Genomic DNA, 27,124 nt, shown 5'->3' with positions numbered 1-27,124 from the left:
TTTATGTTGTTGACGAAGACTATTATCAAGCCTACAAATAATAAAGCCGAGGCAAGTTTGGTTCTAGCTATATTTTTTTTTATGGAAGTGTGCAAAGTGATGAAAGGAATTAAATGGGGTATCTGCTTAAGAATGTTGGGTGTGTGCAGACCTGTGTGCAGACCGCTTGGTACGTCTTCAAGAGTCGTTCGCGTAGCATTCGACAGATGGTAAGCGCGATCGTCATTAGCTAGTCTTGGCACGCGACATATCGCTGTGACAAGTTCAGGGTGTGATCATTACACGGGAAAGAAAAAAATTGAACTTTAACGACAATATTCAGGGGTGTGATCATTATGCGAGTGCGATCATTATACGAGTAAATACGGTATTTGTACACCTTTGCGCTTCCAGTATGCCACATACAATGTCTTGATTGCAAATGCAAGTGGTGTGCTGTGGCCAAGAGTTGCAGAAATGTGTCACTCTGTTTGTTTGATGATTTATAAGTTGAGATTTGCTACATCTTCCATGTAATAATTACGTCATATTTTGCTATATAAAAGCACGAGTCATAACGGTACATTGAATTACATGACGCACTGTTATCTTTTGGCCGTGGATACGAGTAGCGAGAGGTCTGTGCAGTCTTTGTAGTTGCCTCCTGTGTATGAAACAAAGTACAGCTCTCCAGAGGAGAGGGAATTTTCTTTTGACCTTTTAACGCGAAAGCGTTAAGGAGCCCGTGTCACAGAAAATCCGGCGTCGGCGTCCAGCGTCCCACATCGGTGTCAGACGTTTCGGCAATAGGATTTTCGAATCGCCCATACTCAGGCCCTCCATGTGGTGCAAGGAATTTACTGAACTAATTGAATTTCTCAAGCTAAAATACGTGGAAAAATCTTAAACTACCACTTACACACAACCTAGAGGCATGATAGCTGGGGAATTGTAATTTTACTATATGAGAAAACATAATTCTGTTGCATGAAAATTCAAAGAAACCCCTTCACACACACAAACCAGCCACAGCGTTCACAGACCAGCCGCGGCGGCTGCCATTTGCACGCACTGGCACGATGGGTGTCTTGGGAGCCATGAAGCAGCACGCCCGCTTCCTTGCAATACCTCCTGCTGGCGCTCGCCGCTGCTGCATCGTGCCCTTCGTAAGAGGCCGTTTTTCTGTCACAAAGCTTGCCTTCATGATTAGCGTCCGCGGCCAGCGTTTTCGGGTAAACATTACAGTTGCATACGCTCCAGTTGCCGGGAAGTGTGAGAAGCAGTCAGGAATCTTTGAATGCTATTGCGTTCCACTCTTAAAGGCAAAGCTTAAGCGTCCTCCAAGTTTTACAGTCGGTTTCAGTATTGTATTTTTGGACTTGCTTCTGATATTCAGCTATCTTCCCTGTAGCCTTCTTGCATGGCACTTAGTAAAATAATTTATGCTCATTGATTATAAAGGTCAAACAGGTAATATTTAGAGTCTGCAAGTATAAGCAAGTCCTTGCTATTCGACCCTTATTCGATTGACTATTTGCCACATATTTGCTTCTGTTTGAATATAAGGGATGACAGCACTGATTGAAGCTTCAGGAGAGAAAAGCAAATGCATATGGTGATGGTTCCGGATGATTCTGCAGTAAAAAAGGTGCGGGTGTTGCACAGAGGCAGTTAAATTCTGCTCATTAACTTCTAGTCATTCAATAATGCCCTGCTTTTAAAGCTGCATATGTACGACTTTGCATGTTGTTGTGATTTAGGTTCAAGGGTTATTTAATCAGTCTCACCGTATATACATTCATTTAAAACCCATATGCGGGTCTGTAGTATCATGCTTCTTTCCTTCAATACACATAGCACTCTACATCCATCCGGTGACATGCTCTTACCACCTTATTATTATCACTGTCATGCTGTGGCAAATGACTGAAAGTAATGGTTTTTTGTTTACAAGCTCTTCAATCGACCAGTCTTCTCGTTGTGAATGGTATTTTAGGTATCAAATAACATAAACAAGCCCTTCTCTTTCTTTTCTTTTTAATCATACGGACTCCACACAAGCTTTATGTATCACAGTGTTCAAGATTGTAAAAATATTCAATATTCAATTTGATATTCGAAGCTTATTTTTCTTGAATACTATTCATATTCAATTTGACTTGGGAATTATGCTATTCAAACACACCTACTTATAACGTAAACTGCTTTCGCTTAGGTTTTTTGGATGCAGCATGTAGATGGACACATAGAGAACTGGAAGAACACAGGATAGCCATCACTATAATACAGTGTATCTGCCTCGAACTAGACTTTTGCCTGGTTTTCTGCCATGGTGCCCATTGTTGAGGTTCACTTGACCGTGCATGCAGGTATCCAATTCGGAGGGTGTGTGGCTGCGTCTAAACCAGGAGAGCTTGCAGAGGCACAACCTTAGCAAAGAAGGTGAGGCATGGACGTTGGCCCGGACAGCTGCCCACGTGGTGCCTGAGGTGCTCTACCTTCGCCACGAGTCGGAAGTGATGCAGTCGGGTGACAGCGATGACGATTCGGCTGCCAGTGCATGTGGCCATAGGTAAGGAAGGCAGAAAAATCATGTTGTGTTGTACACGCCTCCTCCCCCATCACCCTGTTAACTTTTTTTCTCTCTCTGTTTCTCTCTTTTTTTTGTATTGTTGTAGAGCAGCTTTGTGAAGCTGCATTTAGTGTTAATTCATTCTTGACCTTCCCTCCCCAGCCTAAACAAGGATCTGTGCAGAAGTTATCATAATAATGTGTTCACCTAAACAATGTATCATCAAAACAGTTCATACAGGTGCTTGTCAACATTCCCTACAGTTTTCTAAAGGTTCCCTTGGCATTAACTGAATATAGAATTTCTTTAATTACCCTTAAAAATTGGGCACAATAAGAACCATAACAATGACGAAGACAAACCACTGATGCCAGTTTGATGTGAGACATGTCTCTGTGTGGTCCTTTTTGCACCATATGAAGCCTTGTTTTCGAAGAGATAGTCCAACTGATTAACCCCTTACCTTACATTACTGCGTTCTGTATCATATGTGACAGACATAAAACAGCTTCTTCGAACTTAATAGATTCAGTTAAAAAAAAGAAACATATTTATTCAAAATCTGTGTCATCTCTTGCAATAAAACTTATAGTAGCTGTAACTCTCGAATAATTTTTAATTTATTGTTCTCCTAAATTGTGTATGCCAACAGCTCAACACCTAGTGCACAAAAAGTTAGAAAACAAGCTGGTTATGTTCATAATTCTTACACTTAAAACGAGATCAGTAAAAATAGCAGGGGGTTTGTTTGCATTTTATCAGTCTGCTGTGATATCTTGAACGAGGAATACATTCTGGGGTTTCTGTGAAGACACTGCATGCAGTTATGGGTTGTTTTGTGGACGAAAGCAGATTTGTTTTGTTGCGAGAAAACAAGTTTGGTGGCAGAATAATGATGTTCTTACAGGCTATATTGTTGATTAGCACCATTATTGTGGTGAATATGACAGAAAATGAACATTCCACCTATTTTTATACACATAGTATGGGGCCAGTAGTGTTGCAAGAGTTAAACACAAAAGCAGCAGCAAAAGAAACTCTCCAAGAAAGAAGGTATTGTTTCAGTTTTTGCCAAGCTCCTGAAGACTGTGCGAAGCAAGAATTCCCATAAAATGAAGTGTACTAAGGGATATGGCTTAAGTGTTGAGGCTATAATTTATTCAAAGATGACGTCATCAAATTTTCAAGAAACTTCAAACAAATCTAAGTACAAAAATTACACTCCATCTATTCCAGGAAATTGTGTTATTACAGAAAATTGCGATGTCCTTCGCAGGTTTTATTCGATCCAAGTGTGTTTCTGTATGGTTGTATTTCTATGGTTGTAAAATATAACTGTAACCGCATAGTGTATCATAGATGATACGCAACAGTTTATTCTCATAAAATTCTACCCGTACTTCCAACGTTTATTTTGAAATTTGGAGTTTGTTTGGCCATTTCTGGCATAAGCAAAGCTTTGTCTAAGCTTTTCACAAGAAAATAAATATTCATGATGTAAAGGGTTAAAGGGTGACCAAAACAATGCTACCCACAGGTGCCCCCAGGCTGCTGCATCATCATCATCAACTGTGCGATCACGTGGCTACAACTTTGGGATGCCTGTCTGTGCGGCTACTGACAGGGCAGCTTCTGGATGTGCAAATGCAGTGCAGGGTAAGGATTTGTCTCTGTTGAACACAGAGTTGTTACAGAACCAATCATTTAAGTTCATTTCGGGTCTTTACCAATGCTCATTTGTTCCATGGCTTTACAAAGGCCTGTGTGTGTTCATTTCTTGTGCTTTTGTTGTCATCGCTTCTGCAGTTTTAAATATTATATTACGTCGTGTCAGAACTGGTCCGAACACACTCTATGCTAAAGAATATTTCGCACCTCTCACGTAAGGCTAAGCCACTGTTGATGTATGTGTGCATGTGTGTGCGTGCACATGTGTGTGTGTGCGCGCGCATGGTTTCTTACATTTCAGTATAGCCTTTCGTTTGTCTGCTGTCAAGTCTTTCATAACATAGTACCAGTTGCCCAAGTATGCAGCCTGTTTGCCAGAAAGTTACAACTGGTGGCTGTTTATTCATGTATGTTCTTCCCATGTGTTTTGTATCGTTGGATATGTCACAGTAGTGCAAGTAGTTAGCTTATTAAATTATGACTCCTTTGTAATTTCTCCCAGCGAACAGCTCTGGGCACACAAAAAAAGAAAGAAAGAAAGAAAAGAACACTGAAGATAATTAAAGCTGCAAAAAACGTCTTCCTTCTTTTTTAAGGTCTTTTTGATGCAGAAGCATCAAGTAGCCCGTTGAGCAAAAAAGCCAGTGTCTCTAGCAGCGAAACAGCACCTAAGTTCCCATTGGCTGCGATGCCACATCACGTGTGCACCTTGATGGAGCAAGGCAGGCGAAAGGTGCTGCGTAAGGGGAGAGGGCATTGCCATGTCATCTTCACGCTCTCTTTTGGAAGCCTGTGTCATCCGTGTGTTCCTTGCCTACACAAGCTCTCGCCTGCATTCTAACTTTGCCTCAGTGATTATTATAAAGAAAATAACGTATAAAAAGAAACAATAAATTCGAAAGGAAGAACATTGTGATAGTGAGTTTTGAACCTATGACCCCATGCTTAGAGGCCGAGTATCTTACCCACTTGGCTAAACCAGCACCTCCTAGATAGCAGGCCTATGTACTTTGATTCATGAGACCATGCTAATTGGACCGAAATTTCCATTGCCAAGCCTGGTTTGACGAAAGCAGTGACTTAAATATCACCGTGGCTTACTCGGGAGCGTCTCCATTAGATTCTGTGGCAGTCAGGCAAGGTAGCTTGATGTCACAGATCGAAGTGCACCAGCCTTGTGCTATCTCAGCATGTCCACCAACCGGGAAAACCGTGAATTCTCAGGGATTTTGAATAGTCTGAAAATGTTCAGGGAAATGAATCTCAGGGAACTGGCGATTTGCTAAATAGTGAGCACCACCTATAGCACAACAGGCAAAGCTGCAGCACTCTGCATGCGAGAATATGTGGTCAGAAAGTGAGTTTAATTTCCTGGCTTCTGCCTGGCCTGTGCCACAGCAGCTGCATGTGTTCTTCACTGCGGTAAAAATAACTGAAGACGCTGTCACTCCGTTCCAGTTTTCGTACATGATATGGACCTCCGTCTTCTCGAAGCGTACCATTCAAAATGATCATGTGTGGTAGTATCTGCTTTCTAAAACTGACGCTCTTCGCCAGGCTCATTGAGGCTCGGCACTGAAGGAACAAGAATACGTTAAAAATATACGTTTGCAGACTGCTGATGCCAGCACGGGACTGGTGCGAGCGACATGCACTCCTTCAACAAACATGGGAGTGTACATCGTCAAAACATGCTACTTATGTGTCGCTGAGTGACCACACTTGGTTTCGCAGACTGGCCGCGCGCAGCTACCACCGTGCAAATCGTCTGGCCTAGTTTGCTCTTTGCTACCGAGAGAGTATATATAAAAGCAACTCCATGTTCATTTAACTGTAACATAATCGTCCAGGTGCTAACATGCTCACGAAACTAAACACTTTATTACTGTCAGCATTTTCATTGCAAGCACTGTCGACTGCTGCTCCGACAACTGGGAGCTAGGCCTACTGGCTTAAACGATCGGCGGCTGTCGACACTCAGCGGGCCGAGCGTGATGCTCCGCTTAGGAAAGTTTATCGTGCTAATATGGTCCATCTGCAACGAAGGAAAGTTTCACAGAGCTGTTTGTTTTACTACAACAGTAATTTTTCATCCACGGTAAATGTGGGAAAGTCTCGAACGGTGTGCTGTTCTCGTGACTGCATGCGCTATAACTGCCACTGATGGAGACGGTAAGTAGGCCTTGCTCGCTCGCCGTGGGTGTCGCCGGTTGCGAAGAAGCCTCTGCTAGCAATCAAATGCATAGTTTTCTTTTTTTTGTGAACTCTTTAACGCATGCATGAATATTAAAGGGCCCCTCAACAGGCCCTATAACAAATTTTGGTCATGCACTGCAAGGCGTTACATGTCCTTTAGGGAGCGTTCTGCCTCAAAAGTTTTTTTTAATCGGCTCAATAATAGCCAAGATAGAAATATTTCAGTGCCACGAACCCATGATTTTAGCAGGCGGGCTCCACTGCCAAGCAAGACGCTCTCTCCACTCGCTCCGTCTTGCCTCCGCAAGCGAAATTCCTTCCCTGTGCTCTCCCATACCGGACCTCAAGGATTGTGGGACGCATATGTCACAGGCCCTGCCTTCACTTTTTTTTCTCGTTGCTTTTTTGTTTGTTTGTTTGTTTGTTTGTTTAAGCCCTACGCACTTTCGCTGACAGCATTGTGCGCGAGCTGTTGTCTCATTCGCACAGTGCACAATTTTGTGTGCTGTGCACAGGACAAATGACTAGCGGTATAATTCAGTGTTACACGAATACTACTGAGGCAGAACAAGCGGATCGCAGAGCATGATCACGCGCTGCAACACGGTAGAAAATGGCACAGTTTTGTTACCTGCACACGTGACTGCACGACCGTGGAAACAAGCAGACGAAGTGGAAGTACATCTCTCTTGCTTCGGTGCGAAGTAAAACAAAAAACACACAGACATTCCGTTTGTGTGTTTTATTATTTCTCTAAACTTCAATTCGTCAATGCAAGCAACAGATCGCACAGATGACTGATGTTGTCTTGAATAATTCTTGAAGTCACGTGTCACCACAAGCGACGTCATACTGCAGACACGATTACGTAGGTGCAGGGATACGAGTACGTCACTGTCCGGCTTGGAGCACAGTGGCTGCGAGGAGAAGGGAAAGCGGTGTTTGAATTGAAATTTCAGACCTTTCCGTGGTGCGCAGCGATGTAATTCTTTACAAATGCGATCGTTGGCGCGCATTGTATGGTCTGCGCTTGTCCGCTCAAAATGGCCAGACCTGATGAGGGCCCCATTAAGAGGCTAAAGGAAAAATACATTTGGATATCTGTACACCATCGGCAGAAAAGAGCAAACCAGGCGAACTGCCTCCCACGGTGGTCGTTGCGTGCTGCCCGTCTGTGAAACCAACTGCCCTCGGATAATGTGTTTTAATCACTTCAGTGGTGTAGTGCTCGGCGCTAATTGTCATATGAGGCACACTCTTGACATCACTTTATAATATTTATTATAATTCCAGTGTCATGTCAGCGACAACTGAGGGACACCACTGCACTTGCACAAGCTCTGTCCATCCTCGTCCATCTTGAGCTTTCCAGCTTTCTGGTAAAATGCGGTTGCATTTAAGGGCACCTTGAAGCTTGCAGGCCAAAATAACCTTGTGGCGTTGGCATATGATAATTCAGTAGCCACAAGTAGCGTGATGAGTACCAGCTCTGCGAGGAGTGAGGTATAGCGCACATCGTGTGCTGTGAGTGCATGCCCGGCCGTCACTTATTCATGCTGCTTACCTCGCCGGATAGCTCTTCGTGGACCAAAATAAGCTCGTGCTGTATTTTCCAGTGAAGCAATTTGTGCACCCATACGTAACCCAACTAGACAGCCTTTTCATGAAAGTAGCGCAATCAAAGCCACCACAAAACTGCGTCTCAAGGTGCTCTGTGGCTGCGTTGGTTGCATGTCTGCTTCTCGTATCTATCCATGTAGAAGGTGCTCGTGACAACCGTGTTCGTGCACGCACAGCATCATTTTTGCAAACCGTCAATTTGAGCTTTTTGAGGGAAAATTAGCTGTAATTTTATTAAAGGTGAACGAAAGTCGCGGTAATGCTGGCTCGAGTAAAAAAGAGGAATCATAACGAACCTACTTTGACGCAGTTTCGTCGGCTGGAGGAGTTGCCAGTGTACAGTCAACGACTGACTTTCCAGACATCCAATAATTCGGACAGCTTCGTGGCACCAACATCAATGGATAAGAATGTCTGAAATTTCAGATGCAAAAACCCTTCACTGTTTGACTTTCCGGTCCTTTTGCCGTGGCTGTAGGTCCGAAATGGCATTAATCAAAGCCACTACCACTGCCGTTTTGATTACCCTGCCGCCTCACACCAGCACTCACATGCAGATGCACTGGCAGCCGTAGCCACCAACGAGGCAATGCTAGGCCTAGCTGCTTTGACATTCGCTATTAAGCTTCTTGCCATTTGGCACTGTGTTTTTCATCGAAAGAATTCGCCACTGTCAGCAATGGCACCGACTCCGCTTTTGTGGTCCCCGCGATTAGCTTCGTAGCTCTGAAAGCACAGTGCATTGCATAATGCCAGTTCACAAAAGTTAGCACCGCCTTAGTACAGTAATGTTACGTGGTGCAGCATACGCGAGACTATTGCGGTGAAGCATAACAAGCATGGGAAGGTTCAATTGTCACGGTACAGAATATGTATTCGTTAACTATACAGAGGTGCACCTGCCATCTGCTGTCCCAGTACTAACATTGATATGCATAAGTGTACTGGCAGGCATTCAGAGCTTTTTTGGATGCGCCTGTGGTGATTTGAGCCCTTAACTTTTTCTCTTCCGTGGGAAAAATAGGTGCTTTTTGTAGGTTATGTCAGATTCTTTTTTTCTGAAGGAATTACTGCACTCAATATTTTACGTAATACGTAAAAAAAAGCATAATGAATGCACTTTTCACAAACAAAAGTTTTATAACGAGATGTATGTCATAAAAAGATATAAATTGGCAGAATCAATAATGTGGGATAAAATTGAGCAAAGTTTGCAATGACACGCTTGTATCTACTAAGAAATAAATCTAATTAAAATAATGAGATATAAAAAATGTATTGCTGTCCAATAGCAACTACCTCTGAAAGAATCAAAATTTTTCATTGAACAGGTATTCCACTACAAAAATTTAAGTGCGAGCACTACAGTTTGGCATGCTGGACTGCAGCTGCCGATGTTCCAGGCTGGCTTGCATAGCCATCGCCCTCAGAGTCAAAGTCCGACGAAAAGGGAGCACCCTCAGACATGCTGCTGCTCGATCCATCAATAGAATCAGTCGCAGCCGCAGGATAATCGTGAGATATTTGGACCTTCGAAGCCCTTGCACCACTCCCAGAGGTGGCCATTTTTGCCTTCTACTTTGACGATCGCGAAACTTCGGAGTGCATTAAAAAATTAACACCTGGCGAGGAAAATGCGTACTGCTTAGAAAACAAAAATATAGTTCTCCTTCACGTCCTATGGCGCAGAGTGTCAATGAGCGGTGAGGAAGGTCTAGAAAGTGGTGTTTCAAACCATCAATAGCGAGCGGCCATTTTTGCTTTCTACTTTGACGATTGCAGGAACTACGGATTGCGGTCAGAAATCACTGCCTGGTGGGGGAATCAACTGCTTAAAAAACAAAAATGTCGTTCTCCTTCTTCACGTCCGATAGAGCAGTGTATCCATGAGCGGCACAGAAGGTCTCCAAAGTGGCATTTCAAACCATCATTAGTGGGCTAACAATACTCAATGGGCATGGTATGGAAAGAGTTAAAGGTAGTAAAAGACATGCATTCATTTTTCCGAACTGCCCGATTTTTCGGACGTTGACTGTACAACTGACCAAGAGGATGCTTCAAATGGTCCATGGGGGGAATGCGCGGCAGAAGGTCGAGAACAGAAATAACATACGCATTGAGAAATGGACAGGAAAGCAAGCGAATGGCCGCTTCTTTGAAGAAGCTTGAGCTAAAAAAAGATAGAAAGAAAAAGAGAGAGTGTTGCCTGATGCCAAAATGCAGGTGTTCCTCATCCAAACCAAAATAAACTATTTAAAACAGTGAAATGCAACACTAAGGCTGAGAGTATGTCAGGACAGTTGAGGTCGACTTGTTCAGAGAGAATCTCACTTGTGACAAAGTTTGGGCCTCACACCAAAGAGCTTGCTATCAATTGATAGAAATAGCTCATATTGGAAAATATTTGCTTTTGTATGCATCTCTTTTTTATTCGTATTTGAGAATGTTTGACTGAATTCGCAATTGGTTTTACCATTCTTTTTTAAGAGGTATTTTATTTGCTGTGCATTTCACTAACCCCTCCATTCTGTTTTCTTTTTGTATAAAATAAACGCTACCGCTTACTATGAAAACTGGATTAAGTCGTCTTTTTTAAAAATTTTTACCATGCTTGCTAGAAAGTGACAGCACCAGGCGACATAGTGTCAGCCCGTGTAGACATAAAACATAGTTTGTGCCACTCAGAAAATTTTGTAAAGCCACTCAGGGAAAGCGTGGAAAACTCGGGGAATTTGTAAATGTCAACTTGGTAGACACGCTGCATCTAGGAGGCATTGACCAAGCGTCTCAACACGCTCACTTGCCCGTGAAGAGTTCATAACTTGAAGGATTGCTTAGCGGCGTTCAACTGGACATTAATGCTTTCACATTCACAACTCATAAGAAGTACTTAGGTGTCCTCAGATTTTTTTGTAACAGAACACTGCTCAAAGCCATGATTAGTTCTTCATCACTGCATACTACTTTGCTTGTTTTTTCTTTACCTGCTTAGGCCTATTCACATTTGGGAGCGGTACCTCAGACCCTGAAGGTGGCTCGTCTGGATCTGCTAGCCCTTTTGTATTTGGATCTCCTGGTAAGCATATTTCTCCCTTAGGGTACTTGACACATTTTCTGGGGATATCTATCCAGTTTGTCTGTCTGTCCTGCATAACTTTCTAAGCCCTCGAACTGCCACTGCAGGCTTTCCACAGGCTTCATCGTGGCAGTGCTAGATGGCGCTGAGTGTTCTTAGGGAAGCACGAAAAAGTAGTGCCGCTGCATTACACACCTCATACATAACTCATGTCAGTGGTGGCAATACATTGTGTCGCTATATTAAATCAATACTAACGCTTTACTGTCGATAGTTATCATAAGATAATTAGTGCCACAATTCTTTGTTTTTTGGTTATGGCAATGAAAAATTTTGCTTGTGGCCACTGAAAGTTGGAGTTGTGAAAATTGAGCACTGTGCACATTTGAGTGAATTCTGTGCAAGATAGGTACGCACTTCTTACCCCTTTTCATCGCTGCAAAAAGCTAAGCATGGAGCTTTCTGTGTGCTTTAATACTGGGAAACAGTGCTTTGTGTGATCTTTTCAGGAGCTTGTCATCTTTACTTCTTGCTTCATTAGCATAAGACATGAGGACTTATAGAGGTTCTTTGATGTGGAATATGTCCCCTGAAGCACTGCAGCAAAAGCATAGGGAGCTGTTTTATCAGCACTTTTTTAGCACACCAGTGATGCTAACGTATATATTGCATTGTGAATTACTGCTGCCATTTCATTTATTTGTTATTGTGGCAGTGAAAGGTTTCAACTTGAAGTGGGAAGAGTGGTGCATTGCTATTTGTAGTTAGCAATTCAAATGAGAGACTTGAAAGTCAGAATTCCTTGTGTCATCATTGCTGCTTACTGTTGCAGAAAAAAAATTCACCAATTAACTTCTTAATTACTTTACGCCACATAATGTAACTTAGATGTTGTAGCCAGTGAGATTGCAGTGCGTATCCACTTCAAGTATATTTTCAGGATGATACCGGTTTCAAGATGTTAATTGCCAAAGTACGCAATGAAATACATGGGTGTATCGAGCGTAATGCACACGGTCGTGGCTACAAGAAGAATGCTTTATTGATAAGAAGGGAACGTATTTACAGCTGCGCTGCTCTCTTTATTTGCACAGTGTTGCTATCTTGGTTGGCCGTTGCATCCTCCTTTCTTTGAAGAATGGAAACACTGAAAACACGGAAAGCACTCAACATCGAAGAGTAACAGTCAGCACTCCTAGGTTGTTTCAGTCTGCCGGAATCCGTGCATGTAGGCCAGATGATCTGGTGGTCTTCGCGGTCTGGTAGATCGCCTTAGTGAATCTGGGAGGTTAGGTGGGCCGGATGTGCCTGTTGGTGGTCGATCCGGTGCGGCCTGCGAAGGTTCAGGCGGCTGCTGCGAGGCTCCGCTCGAAGATGAATCAGTGGTGTCGTCGCAGCCGTCCGCCTGGTAATGGATGGCTCAATGGAACGCTTCTGGTGTTTTGCGAAGGTGCTGTCTATTTCGACAGAAAACCTGGCCATCCTCTGTCAGAACGGTGTACGACCTTGGGGCCACGAGATCTTGGACTTGCGCCTTGATTTCCCATCTACCATTTCCGAGGATGCGGACGACGTCTCCCTTCTATAGTGGGGTTAGTGTTCTTCCTGTGGTCCTTGCTTGGACACGTTTTTGGACGGGACCTAATGATGATGCTGAAAAATCTGGAAGTAGCGTTCTGAGACTTCGTCCCATTGGCAGTTCCTATGGGGCCATCCTCGAGAGGACACACCCTGTAATTGAGAAGGCCTAAACAGAAGTCCTCTTTGTTGCTCTCAGTCTTGCCAAGAAGCCGCTTGACCACTTGTACGCCCTTCTCGGCGAGTCCATTGGACCTGGGAAAATGGGGACTGGAAATCGTATGCACAAAGTCATAACGAGCCGCAAAATCTTTAAACTCTTTTGACGTGAACTGTGGGCCGCCATCACTGCAAACTTCTAGTGGTAATCCATGCCTTGCAAAGATCTAACATAGTTTATGGATGACAGTCGTTGCAGAGGTATCCTTCAGATGCTCGACTTCTGGAAAATTAGAGTAGGCGTCATAGACAACTAAAAAATGCTTTCCGGCGTGTTGAAAAAGATCTGTACCAACCCACACCAATGGCATGTCTGGAACGGTGCGTTGGCACAGGGGCTCATCAGGCTGTCGATAAGCAAGCTTCTTGCAATCGTCACACCTGTCAGTGAAATGGGCAATATCTGTTGACATTCCTGGCCAATACATCAACTTGCGAGCCATCGATTTGCATTTTCCTAAGCCGAGATGTTCTTGGTGCACTCGTCGCAGCATCTCTGTTCACATGCTTGCAGGTAGGACTACTTCAGTTCCCGTGAGGAGTACTCCGTTAACTACAGAAAGTTCTTGTGCGAAGGACTTTAGCTCACCTTCTACAGGTATTGACGACTGCAGGCTGGAAATGACGTCTTGCGCCGTTGCATCACTGGCCGTTGCTGCCTGCAGACGAGATAGATTGGCTGGTCCAACAACGGCAGTCAGGACACCCACGGCATGAACTTCAACGTCCGTTGCGCCTTTTTCTGGTTGTTTCTGTGATGGGATTCATGACAGGGTGTCAGCAACAACCAATTTGCTGCCTGGAACATACTGCAACTCAAACTCGTACTTCAGCAGTCGAAGAAATAGTCGTTGCAGACGGGGTGGCATGTCCCTATTTCTTTCTTTGAAATAGCCAATAATGGGTTGTGGTCGGTTTCGATAACGACATGTCTTCCAATAACGTAATCACTAAACTTTTCACAGCCGAATGTTATGCCCAGGGCCTCTTTTTCTATTTGGGCGTACCTTCGCTCAGTTTCTGTGAGTGCTCGCGATGCGTAGCCTACCGGGCGCCAGTCTTTTCCATGTTCTTGGAAAAGCACTGCTCTGAGTGCAAATGCTGACGCATTCGTCGACAGTTTCGTGGAAAGCTCGTGATTAAAGATAGCCAGGATGGGTGCTTCCGTCAGCATCTTTTTGAGCAGCACCCACTCACGCTCGTGAACTCGAAAAGTTTGTCGCTTCTAATCAGGCTGCGCAGGGCCTCAGTGTTGGCTGACAACAGTGGCAAGTATTTCCCGAAATAGTTCACGGTGCCAAGCAAGCGTTGAACGTCTTTCTTGGTCGTTGGCGGAGGGTGGTTTAAAAGGCACTTTATCAGGTCAGGATTTGGCTCAATACCTTTGGAACTAATCTTATCACCCAAGAAGCTGATTTCAGTACCTCCAAAAATGCACTTTTCTGCATTCAAAGTTAGGCCCTCTGCCTGTGCCCTTTCCAGTGCTTTGTACAGGCGTTCATCATGCTCCTTTTGTGTAGAACCCCACACTAGCACATCGTCAATGTACACACGTGTTCCCGGGAGGTCGTCAAATATCTGGCTCATTGTACGCTGGAAAACTTCGGGTGCAGATGCAATACCGAATGGCAGTCTGAGATACCGATACCGACCAAACGGCGAACTGAATGTGCAGATTTCTGATGTTTTTTTGTCGAGGAGAATTTGATGGAACCCACTGTTTGCATCAAGTCTGCTGACATACTTGGCATGTGCTAGATCACCTTCGATTTCTTCCCGGCATGGCAACTGAAAGTGCTCTCTCTTCACCGCCCTATTAATTGCCCGCGGGTCCATGCATACTCTTATGTCTCCATTTTTCTTCCTCACGATAACCAAGGGACTTACCCAGTCTGACGGTTCTTCCACCTTCTCGATGATGTTCGCAGCATTCATCTGGTCACATTCTTTCTTAAGCGGCTTCTTGAGGGCGTAAGGCACACGCCGGGTTGGCTGAACCACAGGGACAGCATCCTTCCGGAGCACCATTTTGTACTTGCGCCGCGTCCCGCCAATGCCCGTGAATAGCCTTGAGAATGCCTGCTTTAAGCTTCCGTATGTCTCGCTGCTGTCCACCGAGTTCACTCTGTTGACCAGACCAAGTTGCTCACTTGCCCCGAGGCCCAGAATGGCTTGCTTCTTCTTTGCTATGAAGAACTCAAGCAGTACACGCCGTTTGTCTTACTGCACGAGGAGGCGAACTTTTCCACTGTGCGGTATTTCGCCGCCCTCGTAATGGCACAGGATGCTCCTCGTGGGGTACGGCTGCTGTCTAGTGCCGAGCCTTTTGAACAGCGAACGCGGCAACAAGTTAGCCTGTGCTCCCGTGTCGACCTTCAGCTGCACATCAGTTCCTTCAATGCTCGTTGTTACAATCCAGTCGCGACTTTCGAGACCACGCTTACTTTCCGTTGTCCTGATCTCCAGAACGTCGAAGTCATTGTCACTCTCCGCTCCTTTGACCACGTCATCAATGGCTGCTCGCTTGCTCGTACAGCAGGCGCCAAAGTGATTAGGCTTCGTGCACTTGTTGCATGTTTTGCCGTATGCCGGAAACTTCCTTGGCACATGCGAGAAGTTGCAATACCGGCATTTTTGGCGTCCGTGTTTAGCTTGCGTTCGTAATACAGGTTCAATCTTGTTTTCCTCCGTCCATGCCCTATTTTGCGGTTCAGCAAGTTCCTCAGCTTTGCAGCATTCCACCGCTGTGGCTAGGGTCAGGTCTTTCTTTCGAAGAAGTTTTTCTCGCAGGGAAGAGCTGCAAATTCCATAGACAATTTTATCCCGCAGCATGGAATTTTGTGAATCCCCGAAGTTGCACATTCTTGCTTTTAGTTGCAGATCCCGAAAGAACTGTTCGAATGGCTCTCCGTGTGCCTGACGACGCGAGCGAAGCACATATCGCTCAAAAATTTCATTACACTTAGGCAAGCAGTAGTTTTCAAATGCTTAAACCAAAACGTCGTAGTCTTTAGCTTCCTCTGGTGATAGGTTCAGAGTATTAAACACGTCAATTGCTTCGTGACCAGCAACATGCAAAAAAATTGCAGCTTTCTGCTCCTTACTGCGTCGCTTCATGGGCTCAGTTGCTGTCAGGTAAGCTTGATGCGTTGCTTGAATGTCTGCCAGGACGCTGCTGCGTTGTCGCCCACTCGCAGTGGCTCAGGCGGGCGCAGGTCGGTCATGGTCCCGTGAGTGATCCCACTTCTGACACCATGTATCGAGCGTAATGCACACGGTCGTGGCTACAAGAAGAATGCTTTATTGATAAGAAGGGAACATATTTATAGCTGCGCTGCTCTCTTCGTTTGCACAGTGTTGCTATCTTGGTTGGCCATTGCAATGGGCATACCAGTTATATTTTTCTTCAATGCATAAAGGAGCGCTTTGTTAAAAAATATCACAGTTTTGCCATAAGGGTGAAGCAATGAATGCGATAGCAACGTGCTAGAATATTACATGAAGTGTGAAACTCGTAGCTGTAGTGGTAGTATGAATTCAAGTAAATGTAAGCTAAGTAAAAATGAGCCGTTTTGCTTGGGGTTCTCTGTTTGAATCCTGCCATCGGGCAATTTCATTATCTTTGCTAATTGAAGCCAATGTCTTTCTTAGCGACTTTGCCACCACTTTTCCTTATTTAGTATGTTTCAAACTTCTTTCTTGGGTCGATCCCAAAGGTAGTTAACAGCCGCACCTGTAAAATGATATCATTTTCAGGTTTGAACTCTGTTATTGTTTCACATTTTTAATACTTAAATCTGATAAAATTTAAGATAGAAGGCATGTGCTGTCGGTGTTTTGTTTCATGGCATTTGTTTGTGGGCTGCCATTCTCAAAATTCTAAGGACTAATTTTGTCAAGGATGTAAGACCTGTTATGAGCAACTTTAGTGATAGAATGGTGTGGCAATATAACCTGCATATACTGCACGCCTTATAGCATGGCATGGCATATAGCATGCATATTCCTAAATGTATGCGGGACCTCATGGCAATGCTGATGCCAAGGGCACAAATTTCCTTGGAGTGTTCATATAATTGCTATCACAAAAAAAAAAAATTGCGCTGTGTATTAGGCAGCAGTTATAAAATTTCAGCATAGAGTGTTGAGCAATTTGCTACCACAATGCGTGCCTGAATGGAGTCCACGACTTGGACGGATTTCGGGGGAGCTGGGCATTCTGCAGTGGGCATTACCAAGATGTTTGCATGCATCACAGTTAGATATGTAAGGGCAAAAGCCAGAAAGATTAGGAGGGGGAACTTTTTTTTTTTCAGCACGTAGAAAGTGGGAAAAAAAAATTAAAATTTTCACATACAGTTATACTTGCCATTCTCTGCTGTGTAGCATACATTTCTAAAAGCGATGACAAGAAAACCACAGCGCAGTTTTCAAGTGTCTTCATTATATGCTTTCAGTTTAGTTTTGAAAACATAGTGTAGCTTTCGAACGTAGCGGAATACAGGAAGCCCTTTGAGTGTTGGTCCAGGGCTGGCGTCTGAGACTCTGAAAGGCATGTGGAAGCATCAGTGTGGCGGCAAGGCCTTTGCACTAATCAGCCGCTGACATCTATAGCTTCTGGGCTGCTGCAGATACTTTTTCCATTTGCCATTTGTAAATGAAAGTGGTTCTTGTTTGAAAATGTTCCTAACAAGCTTCACAACAGGCTCACAGGTAAACATGTTCGAAAGCTCACTACGTGCAATCAAATATGAATGTGGAAGCAGCCACGATTGGTTCTAATGTGAGTGTGTCAGGCATGAGTGACTCGAACATTGAGTGACCTTTTTCTCAGTTATCACATTAGCAATCTTCCATAAAAAAGAACAAGGCATTTATTTTATTGCCTTCGCATTCTCTGCATAATTATTGCATTTATTTAGGAATAATTATTTTTATTGGTGCAATAACAAGTACAAGCTATTTTTGCTGAAGTTTCAATTTTTCTCAAAATTTCTTAAAGAAAACAAGGAAAAACCGCCTTTTTCCTCCCACTCCAAATTTCCAGATATTTTGTATTCCTAATCACAGTATACTGAAAGGCACTATTCCAAATAAGTAGGGATGCGTTACACATGCCTACTTGGCGTTATAAATAAAACTTCTTTTTTAATGCGATTGAAGGGGCCCTCTTTCTTCACACTTTGCATTATATTTTTGTTTGTATCATATTCTTGCAAATTCAGTACTTGGACAACAGTGAGTCAGTCGGATGTCTCACACTGAAGGAAAACAACAGAAGAGGTCGGCCACACAAGCTATACTGCAGGAGTCTTCTGTTATGTGGTGCAAAATATAGGGAAAAGAGAAGACACTGCATACTTGCAGTCCTTTTCTAAGCAACGATCATAGCAAACAGTACAGCACCACTGCATTTTGGTTGAGTGCAATTTTAGCTTTTGCCTCGCTCATTTGTTGTTACTTTTGCAGGGCCACCCAAAGTCCTGAGCTTAATGCTTGACATCAAATGCAATGTATGACAATTTGTGCAGGGCCAACTGTCTCTGAGCTTACAGGCATCTGATGCTGTGTAACGGTGCACCGGTTGGCAAGCCTAGACAGATAGTGTAAACTTCTAAATTTTCCTAATTAGCATGATCAAGTCAAATAATACATGATATTGTAGTACAAAAAACCTGAAGATAAAGATTCGAAGTAACAAAAAGAAGAGGAAGGAAGATGGCGCTACACTTAGAACTGTTTATTAGGCACAAAGCTTGCTACATATATACCGCGCACACTTTCGAAACCAGGGGACAGCAAAGAGCAAGCAACAGGTCATCTCGTTTGTGACAAACCTAGCAATTTCATTTGCATGCCATATAACAAAACAGATTGTTTGCAAACACATGCTTGACCACTGATATAAATGTGATATGCCTCCAGCAGTCCCTGCGCTGTTTTATCTCTGCTCCTACCTAGGATCCTCACCTCAGAAAAACTAGGCTTACAGCAGCACTATCTGCAATGCACAGAGAGATGGGCGCTCATATCATTTTTTAAATTGTTTGCATATGTTCCCTCATTTGGTCAGTCACACAGCGCCCAATGTGCACCCGGTCTGCTCAACATAGGTTTTTCCACAACTAGCGGTTATCTGGTAAACCGCAGCAGTGGAACACTTCTGCACATAGCACTTTGTGTGCTTGACTTTGCATGTGCATAATGTGCAAAGTTAAGCACATTATATGGTGCGCAAATAAAATTGCTAGGTTTGTTGCAAACAAGATGACTTGTCGCTTGCTCTTTGCTGCCCCCTGGCGTCGAGAGTATGCGTGGTAGTTATGTAGCAAGCTTTGTGCCTTATAAACAGTTCCGAGTGTAGCGCCGTCTTTCTTCCTTTTCTTTCTGTCACTTAGCATCTTATTCTTCCAGTTTTTTGCACTACAATATCATGTCATTCAGCAAACACCAACTCACCCAAGAAAAAGTTATTATTCATCAAAAACTGGCAGCATGTTACACTGCCGTAACACGGGAAGGCCAAAACCTGCTGTACACATAGTAATGCATTGAATTATCTGATTGCAGGGGTCAGACTTGTTGCAAGACATAACGAGCTGCAGTGTGAAGTAAAAATATTGTGCTGTAGGTCAAGCTCCTCAACGACATATGTGAACACTCAGTGCACTACCTAAAGGCAGGGTGTCTACCAATGGGAAAACCACGAATTCTCGGGGATTTTGAATAGTCTGGAAATACTCAGGGAAAACTCAGGGAATTTGTGCTTTTATCAGGGAAAATTAGCTGTAATTTTATTGAAAGGGAACGGAAGTCGCAGTAATGCTGGCTCGCGTAACAGAGAGGAATCGTAACGAATCGTCTTTTGATGCCGTGTCGTTGGCTGCCGACTTTCCGGACGCCCGACGTCGGCGGCACCATCACGTACCCCATAGAGTCAGTGTCTAAGAACGTCTGATATTTAGGACGCAAGAGCTCTTCGCCGTCCGATTTTCCGGACTTTTTGCCGTGACCGTAGGTCCGAAATGGCATTAATCAAAGCCACCACTGCTGCCGTTTGGTTACCTCGCCGCCTAGGTAAATGCTTGGCCTAGCTGCTTCAACGTTCGTTATTAAGCTTCTTGCCGTTCGGCGCCGTATTTTTTATTGAAGGAATTCGCCGCTGTAAGCAATGGCACCGACTCCGTCTTTGTGGCCCTTGCGATTGGCTTCGAAGCTCGGAAAGTACGGCGCCTTGCATAATGCTGGTTCCCAAAAGTCAGCTTTGCCTCAATACAAAAGTGTTACGCGGTGAAGCATAACAAGTGTGGGAGGGGCAATTGTCACGGGACACAGTATCTGTACCTTACGCGTCTATCGGCCATCTCCTGTCACAGTACAGGCGCCGTTATGCCTAATAAGCGTGCTGGTAGGCCTTTTCGGATGTGCCTGTGGTGATCTGAGCCTTCAATGGCAGTAAAAGACATGCATTTATTTTTTTGGACTGCCCGATTTTGCGGACGTTTTCACAGCCCTTAGGGAGTCCGAAAAATCGGACGTGGACTGTACAGCTGATGAAGAGGATCCTTCGAATGGTCCAGGGGACGAACGCGCGGTGGAAGGAGGACGAGAACAGAAAGAACCTACGCATTAAGGAATGAACGGGAAAGGAAGCCTGCCGCCACTTTCTTCAAGGAGCTTGAGCTCAAAAAACCAAGTGTTGGCTGACACCGGAATGCAGGTGTCCCTCATCCAAACCGATATAAACTGTTTAAAGCAGTGAAACGCAACACTTAGGTGTTGTGCGTGGGCTGAGAGTATGTCAGAAGAGTTGAGGATGACACACCAGCTGTTGAGAATCTCATTTGTGACAAAGTTCGGGCCTCACACCAATGAGCTTGCTATAAATTGATAAAAGTAGCTCATATCACCTTCAGTCATGGCGGCCACATTTTTAGACACGACCTATTTTTGCCATTTCTGTGCAGTGGTAGCAAGGACCCAGGTAGCACACAGTCTTCAAAACGTCGTATTAATGGATTCAATGTGTCAAACAGATTTTTAGCCTAACTCGACGCATTAAAAACGTCGCAAGCAGGATAGCTTAAAAACGAGGGGTGAATACGTTTCAAAAATGTTTTCATAAGTCTGGCTTGTGGGGTCTGATTTGGGATTCTCACACCGTACTCTTGGGACAAAGGAACGACAACACAGTAGTGCAAACAATCACAAGGGCATTTATTGCACCTTTCATAGATCAATGCCTGCTAGCCGAGTTGCTATCCACAAAACATGCCGATGGGCGCGCGACAAATCTAGAAGTCCGACTCACCGCGACCGGAAGCGAGCGAATATGTTCGCCCCATGCTGGATCCCAACGCCTGGTCGTTCGCGTGTATAGTCACGCGAATCGTGGCTCGTTCGAAGGCGGTCTCGCAGAAGCATTGGTCGCCGCGCGCTCGCGCGGGACGTCCACGCCGCGCGCCGTCCCGCCGGGAAAGAGGGTCGCTGCACGCGCGGCACGTCCGTGCTGCTTGCTGTCTTGAACCCAAGAGAGAGCGCCTTGTCTCTCCCGCACCCAAGTAACCCCGCAGCAGCGCAACACCAGCGCCATCTCTCGCACTGCGCTTGTACCTGTCCTACCGCCGCGTGCGCGGCGAAGCCGCACTACAGGAGACGCGCTATGCGGGAAAAACATCAAGGGAGGCGCGAGGGTCGCGCATCCCCACATGCTGTATCTGTTTAGTTAGCATGCTGGGTTTTCGACGACGCCGTTCTTGGCGAGAGAATTCTCCATTTATGAAGTGGCACTCGTGTCAATTGCCGCTGTATTCGCCCGGCATGGGCATGAGTTCGGCTCGGAAAAAAAAAGCCTTTTGTGTTGTTGACCTCACATCAGAAGAGACAAATTATTGCAAATGAAGTTGACACTGCAACAGGCCACGAAGGAATGGGGCGCAAGGGCAGTAACATTGAAGCTGCTCTTTGTGACGTGGACAACAGCTCCACATCGACTTCGGAGGAGCGCTGCCAGTCAGTGGACCATGCAGGTGTTAGTGCTGATTCTGACAGCACATCCTCTACTTCAATAGCTTTGGCTTTTTTCATAAACTTTATCATCATTCAATTCTTTCTAACGATTTCTTTCAGTGCCCTGAAGTAATTCTTTTGTCATGACCACTAGTGCAAATGTGAAACGATCGATATGTCACTCTTATTGTTTTGCAAATGTATTCATACCGCGCACTATCGTAGAATGGAACAACTTGCCATCGCACGTAGACACTGAAGGATACGCAGCAAAAATTCAAAAGAGCTGCTACACACTGAGCACAGTGCCCGACCTAATTGATTTGTTTACTTTTTTATGTGTTTTTTTTTTCAGTTTCTTACACAATGAGATCTATTTTTACCTGTGGCATGTTATTCTTTCCCCTGTTCCATTTTGTAAGTATTCTCATGCGGTATACTTATAAGGCTTATTCTATATTTTGCATGAATAAAGGGATCGAGTTAATAAGCGAACATCACTTTCGATGGCACCGAAGGACTGCATCGGTGCATCTGTTACTGTAGGAATGTTACTGTGCTCTGCAGAAAATAGGCTAGATAACCGGTAGACCATTAGAGTCGCAGAATGGGTACCAAGAGAAGGGAAGCACAGTTGAGGATGGCAGAAGGTTAGGTGGGGTGATTAAATTAGGAAATTCGCAGGTGCTAGTTGGAATCAGTTGGCACAGGGCAGGGGTAATTGGAGATAGCATGGAGAGGCCTTCGTCCTGCTGAGGACATAAAAGATGATGATGATGAAGATAATTATGATACTATTAGCTAACTTAAAATTTTGTTTCAAATTTATGGTTTGTGAAAGGGCTCTGTTGTGTTTGCCAATCATTTACAAAAACATTAAATTTGCACACTGACATGCTTCCCTTCTTCTGTTTTGCTCTTGTTAGATAAAGTGACTTGGTCCCAAGGAATGACTACTTAAGACCCTTAGTTACTTCTTGCCTACTTCCTAGTATTACCTAGTATTACCTACTATTGCAGGTCTAACATAATGTAATTATGTGATGCACTAGCCCTTTATGTTTGCAGGTATGTTTAAAGGGCCTTTCTATTGTGCATATACTTTAGCTGATTAGTTTCTTGATGCTTGAATCAGTAGCATTGGTTATCAGGCCTATCTGTCTGCCTTTTTTTTTTCTCGTACTTGTAATAGCTTTACTTTACATCTGTTTTCTGTCTGCTTGTTACAGCTTCAACTCCATCAACATCGACCAATGCGCTTGCTGATTCTGAACATACCGGACCAGCATCTGAGAGATCCGAGGCTCCGACTTCTAGTGGGTCTATCACCGGAGGTTCCTCACACTTGGCTTCGCGGAGGTTAACAAGCGCAGACTCATCACCACCTCCCACACGAGCAGTTCCGCCCGAACTTAGGGGAGTCTCAGTTAGGGACCTGGTTCGTGCCATAGGAGAGAGCCGTGCCAATGGCAATGGCACAACACCACCAGGGACACCACCAGTGACACCACCTGTCCGACGGAGACGATCGTCTGCTAGCTCCAAGCCGGCAGCATCAAGTCCAGTACCTATTCCTGGTGTGACAGTGCCTTGCTCATACTCAGACACTGTACTTGGGGTATCAGAAGGTGCACCAAGCCATTCAGGGTCCCAGGCTCAAATTGAAAGTGCCAGGAGTGCTACCCCTTCACAGGGAAGCCTTACTGAATCGACCTCCTTTCCCAAGCATCCTGGCTTGTCGCCACGAAGAGCATCAATCCAAAGGTATTACCTTTCTTACACCTGTTCCATTCTGAAGGTTAATTTTTTTCAGGCACTTCTGTTGAGTAATGCTGTACCTTAAGCTAAAGACTTTAACAAACCACAAAATTTATCAGCTATAATGGCTGAAACACTTACATTAGTAGCAAGAATAGTTTTCTGTGCTCCTGACAAAGAGTAGCAACTTATATGTTGTCAATGAGCAATTGAAGCAAATTTATATTTATTTTGGCATCAGCTATGTGCTTACATTTCAATATTATACCAGTATTATAGAATGCCATATTTGGGGGACTCTAAATTGATTTTTACCACCTTGGGACCTTTAACATGCACCAAAATATCAGTGAAGTCACATTCTTGCATTAACTCTCTAAAAATGTGGCCGGTCACTAGAAATGGAACATTTGACATCCTGCTGAGCAACAAAACTCTGTAGCTGTTGGGCTACTGGAGCAGGCGACATTGTGTTAAATACTAGACTGAAATTTTCAGTAGCGCATTAGTACATGTGCAAACCATTGACACAAGTTTGTAAGGCACCTTGGTTCATGTATTTTCCTCTTTATGTTCATTTCCTTTAGTGAAAGCAGTGTCAGCTCTCATTTGGGCAGTTTCTTTCGTGAGCTTCGGGACACCTCAGCAACTGGCTGCATAGGCTGCATTACACAGCGGACTACGGACAGTCCCCTAAGCACACCTGGCACTCCAAAAAAGGTAACCATAGTTTTAAACTGCAACTGCCCGCTGTCACTGCCTGTTCGCATAAATAATAAATTTCATATTTTTCTAGGAGAGCCTTTCACCAACTTCATCATTGAAGTCATTCACTCAGACGGGAACTCAGACCAGCCCTGAAGGAGGAACAACTACAAGCATTAAAGGCCATTTCAGCATTGGTAGCAACTCAAGTCGCGACGAGAGCCCACGTGTCTCTCCAAAAATGTCCCGGCGGGAACGAACTAGTGCCAGTGGCACACGGCATGTGCTTCGTGGAAAGAGAGAGCGCATTCACTCGGAACACACAGAACGTCCTGCTGCTACCGAACCTTACCGCCAGGGTCTGTCCCCTTCTGTGGCAGAGTGCTTGAGGGCTGTCTTCTGCGCTTTCCTATGGCATGAAGGTGTGGTTCACGATGCAATGGCATGTGCCTCATTCCTGAAGTTTAATCCTGACCTTCGAAAGAGCATCACAAAGAGAACTGTGGCGGCGGCACCCTTGACAAAGGAGCAAAAAGCTCGTTTCCGGCATTCTGTTGAAGTAACTTCACCGAGCTTGTTGCATTTGCAGCAGCTGGAAACACTCCAGTCCAATGAGCCATTGAACGAAAACATCAAATTGAAGAGGGCGTTTGCTCCGGCCACAACTTCTGACCAGGTCACACAAGAAGGAAGTTCTGTGCAGGAAGATGTGGCTACAGACTTGCCCCGTGCCCTGCGCTTCCTTGTGTTGCTCTGGGAGCAGGTGACTGGCGTGTGCAAACAGGCCATCAAAGAGCAGGTGGTCCTTCCGAGCCTTTTCGCAGGCAGCAAAAACATTAAGTGCGTAGAGCAGGCAATCGTTAGAGGTTCGGAGCGCCGAAAAACGAAGAAGAAACGAGGCTACCGTTCAGCAGTTGTAAATGGCCGTGCCACCAGTGCTTTTGATGCTTCAGCCGGTGGCGAAAAGGAAGTGACATGCGAGCTCTGTGGACTTTCATATGTACTGACATCCCAATACCAGAATAAACACACTCATTCTGGGTGTGGCGACAGTGCTGGCATAAAGAGCTTTGATGGTGGCACAGGGAGTCTTATCTGTGGTGGTTGGACTGGAAGCTACAGCGATAGCAGACCTTTGAGCAGCGGTTGGCATCATTTTTGTGACCGGTGTCGGGAAAAGCTGTGCCAGGCAGGGGGAGGACAGCGCACCTCCCTCGGAGGCCGTCACCGCAGTGGTTCCAGTTCTGCTGCTGCACGGGTTGCATCTCCTGCTCAAGACACAATTCACCACAACATGAAGAACAATGCCATGTTTTTGCTGGAGCTGTCCAGCTCTGGAATGAAGTCACGGCGCAGTGGGCTGCCAAGCTTGGCCGAAGCAGAGACGCTGCTGCCGTCTAACCAGTTTGCTGCGGCTGGCCCCATTCAGTACTTCAACATGCTAGGACTCTCTCTTGATGCACTCTCATTTGGGGAAGACTTTGTGCCATCCGAACCAGGCACATCCAGTTCACAAACTGCAGAGGCTGACCCTGAGTCAGTAGCTGCCCTTAATGGAAATGAAGCTGTAGAAGACACTTTTGCGAGTGAAAGGAGTGATGAAGCTGGATTGGGTCCCACTGTTACTGTAAGAGGCGGTGGCAGGATGTTTCATCGATCGGTCTCTGTGGGGCTAACACACTTGGATTGGGCAGAAAAGGATCTTGCAGAGGCGGCCATTCAAGAAGCAAGGGCCTTAGTCATACCACGAAAAAGGAACAACAGCAGTGGAAGCGAAGGTGAGTGCAATATTCAAATGTGGTACTGTTTTGATGCTGCACAAGGGCATAGAGCAAGAACGGAATGTTTTGGAAAGCAATGTTATCATCCATAAACATGAGGCATATACATTGAATGTACATTGAATGTGCCCATTTGTGCATAAATCTCGCTGTGTGAAAGTATGCGGTAGTTCAGGCTACTAGTGTGAGTGTCTGATTGCTAAACAACAGGGTTGTGGGGCTGTGAATGCAGCAAAGTGAATGAATATTGTGGACTGTTCCCATCACTGTTCTCCTGAATAAATAGACATAGTGAAATGTTTTCCATTCAAGACAAGTTTGATGTCATGTAATTGGCATAGTGCTTTTTTATTTTTATTTATTTCAATGCCCTAAAGGCCCACAAGGCATTACCTGGGGGCGAGGGGAGTATTATTATACAAACATAAGATACAACAATGTTACAGACACCAAGGAAAACAACAAAGTATAGTAAGTACAGTAGAAATAAATAGAGCATTTTCAAACCAAAGCAGGAGAGCACTACAGATGTCGTCTCACACTCAAGAGGTATACCATATAAAACATTGCTTTTCATGCATATTGACGGGATTAAGGTTACTGAATGTCAACTCTATCCAGATACATAAACAATTCTGTCTTAAAGGATTACACATCAGTAAAGGTAACTATTTGTTCTGGCAGTTCATTCCACTGTTTTATTGACAACATAAATGGCACATTCTGATATCTTAATGTTCTTGCTAAAATTGGTTGTGCTTTCAGACAATGATCTCTACGTGAAAAGGTATGATGTGCCGGGAGAATATTCTTAGTTGCAAGATCTGTATTGCTGTAGTACAGCGAGTGAAAAAATGCCAAATGAGATATCCTGCATTGCATGTCAGGATTAGAAAGATTAAGTCTTTGCTTCAGTGCCATTACACTTTGATAAGATGAATATGTTAATGAAATAAACCTGGC

General features: G+C 44.6%; 1 protein-coding gene across 1 annotated transcript in view; it reads left to right on the top strand.

The window, feature by feature from the left end:
- Nucleotides 1–27,124, top strand: part of hiw (MYC binding protein highwire) — a 287,002-nt gene that overhangs the window by 176,695 nt on the left and 83,183 nt on the right. Inside the window, exons 53-58 of the mRNA XM_065451052.2 lie at nucleotides 2,349–2,551; nucleotides 4,089–4,207; nucleotides 11,028–11,111; nucleotides 23,147–23,681; nucleotides 24,263–24,395; nucleotides 24,472–26,158. Coding sequence (XP_065307124.2) covers nucleotides 2,349–2,551; nucleotides 4,089–4,207; nucleotides 11,028–11,111; nucleotides 23,147–23,681; nucleotides 24,263–24,395; nucleotides 24,472–26,158 — 2,761 coding nt within the window. The remainder of the gene's footprint in view (nucleotides 1–2,348; nucleotides 2,552–4,088; nucleotides 4,208–11,027; nucleotides 11,112–23,146; nucleotides 23,682–24,262; nucleotides 24,396–24,471; nucleotides 26,159–27,124) is intronic.

The sequence above is a fragment of the Dermacentor albipictus genome, chromosome 3, assembly GCF_038994185.2.
Source record: "Dermacentor albipictus isolate Rhodes 1998 colony chromosome 3, USDA_Dalb.pri_finalv2, whole genome shotgun sequence".
NCBI lineage: Eukaryota > Metazoa > Arthropoda > Arachnida > Ixodida > Ixodidae > Dermacentor > Dermacentor albipictus.
The sequence above is the reverse complement of the archived record's forward strand: the minus strand, read 5'-3'. Positions and strand labels throughout refer to the sequence as shown.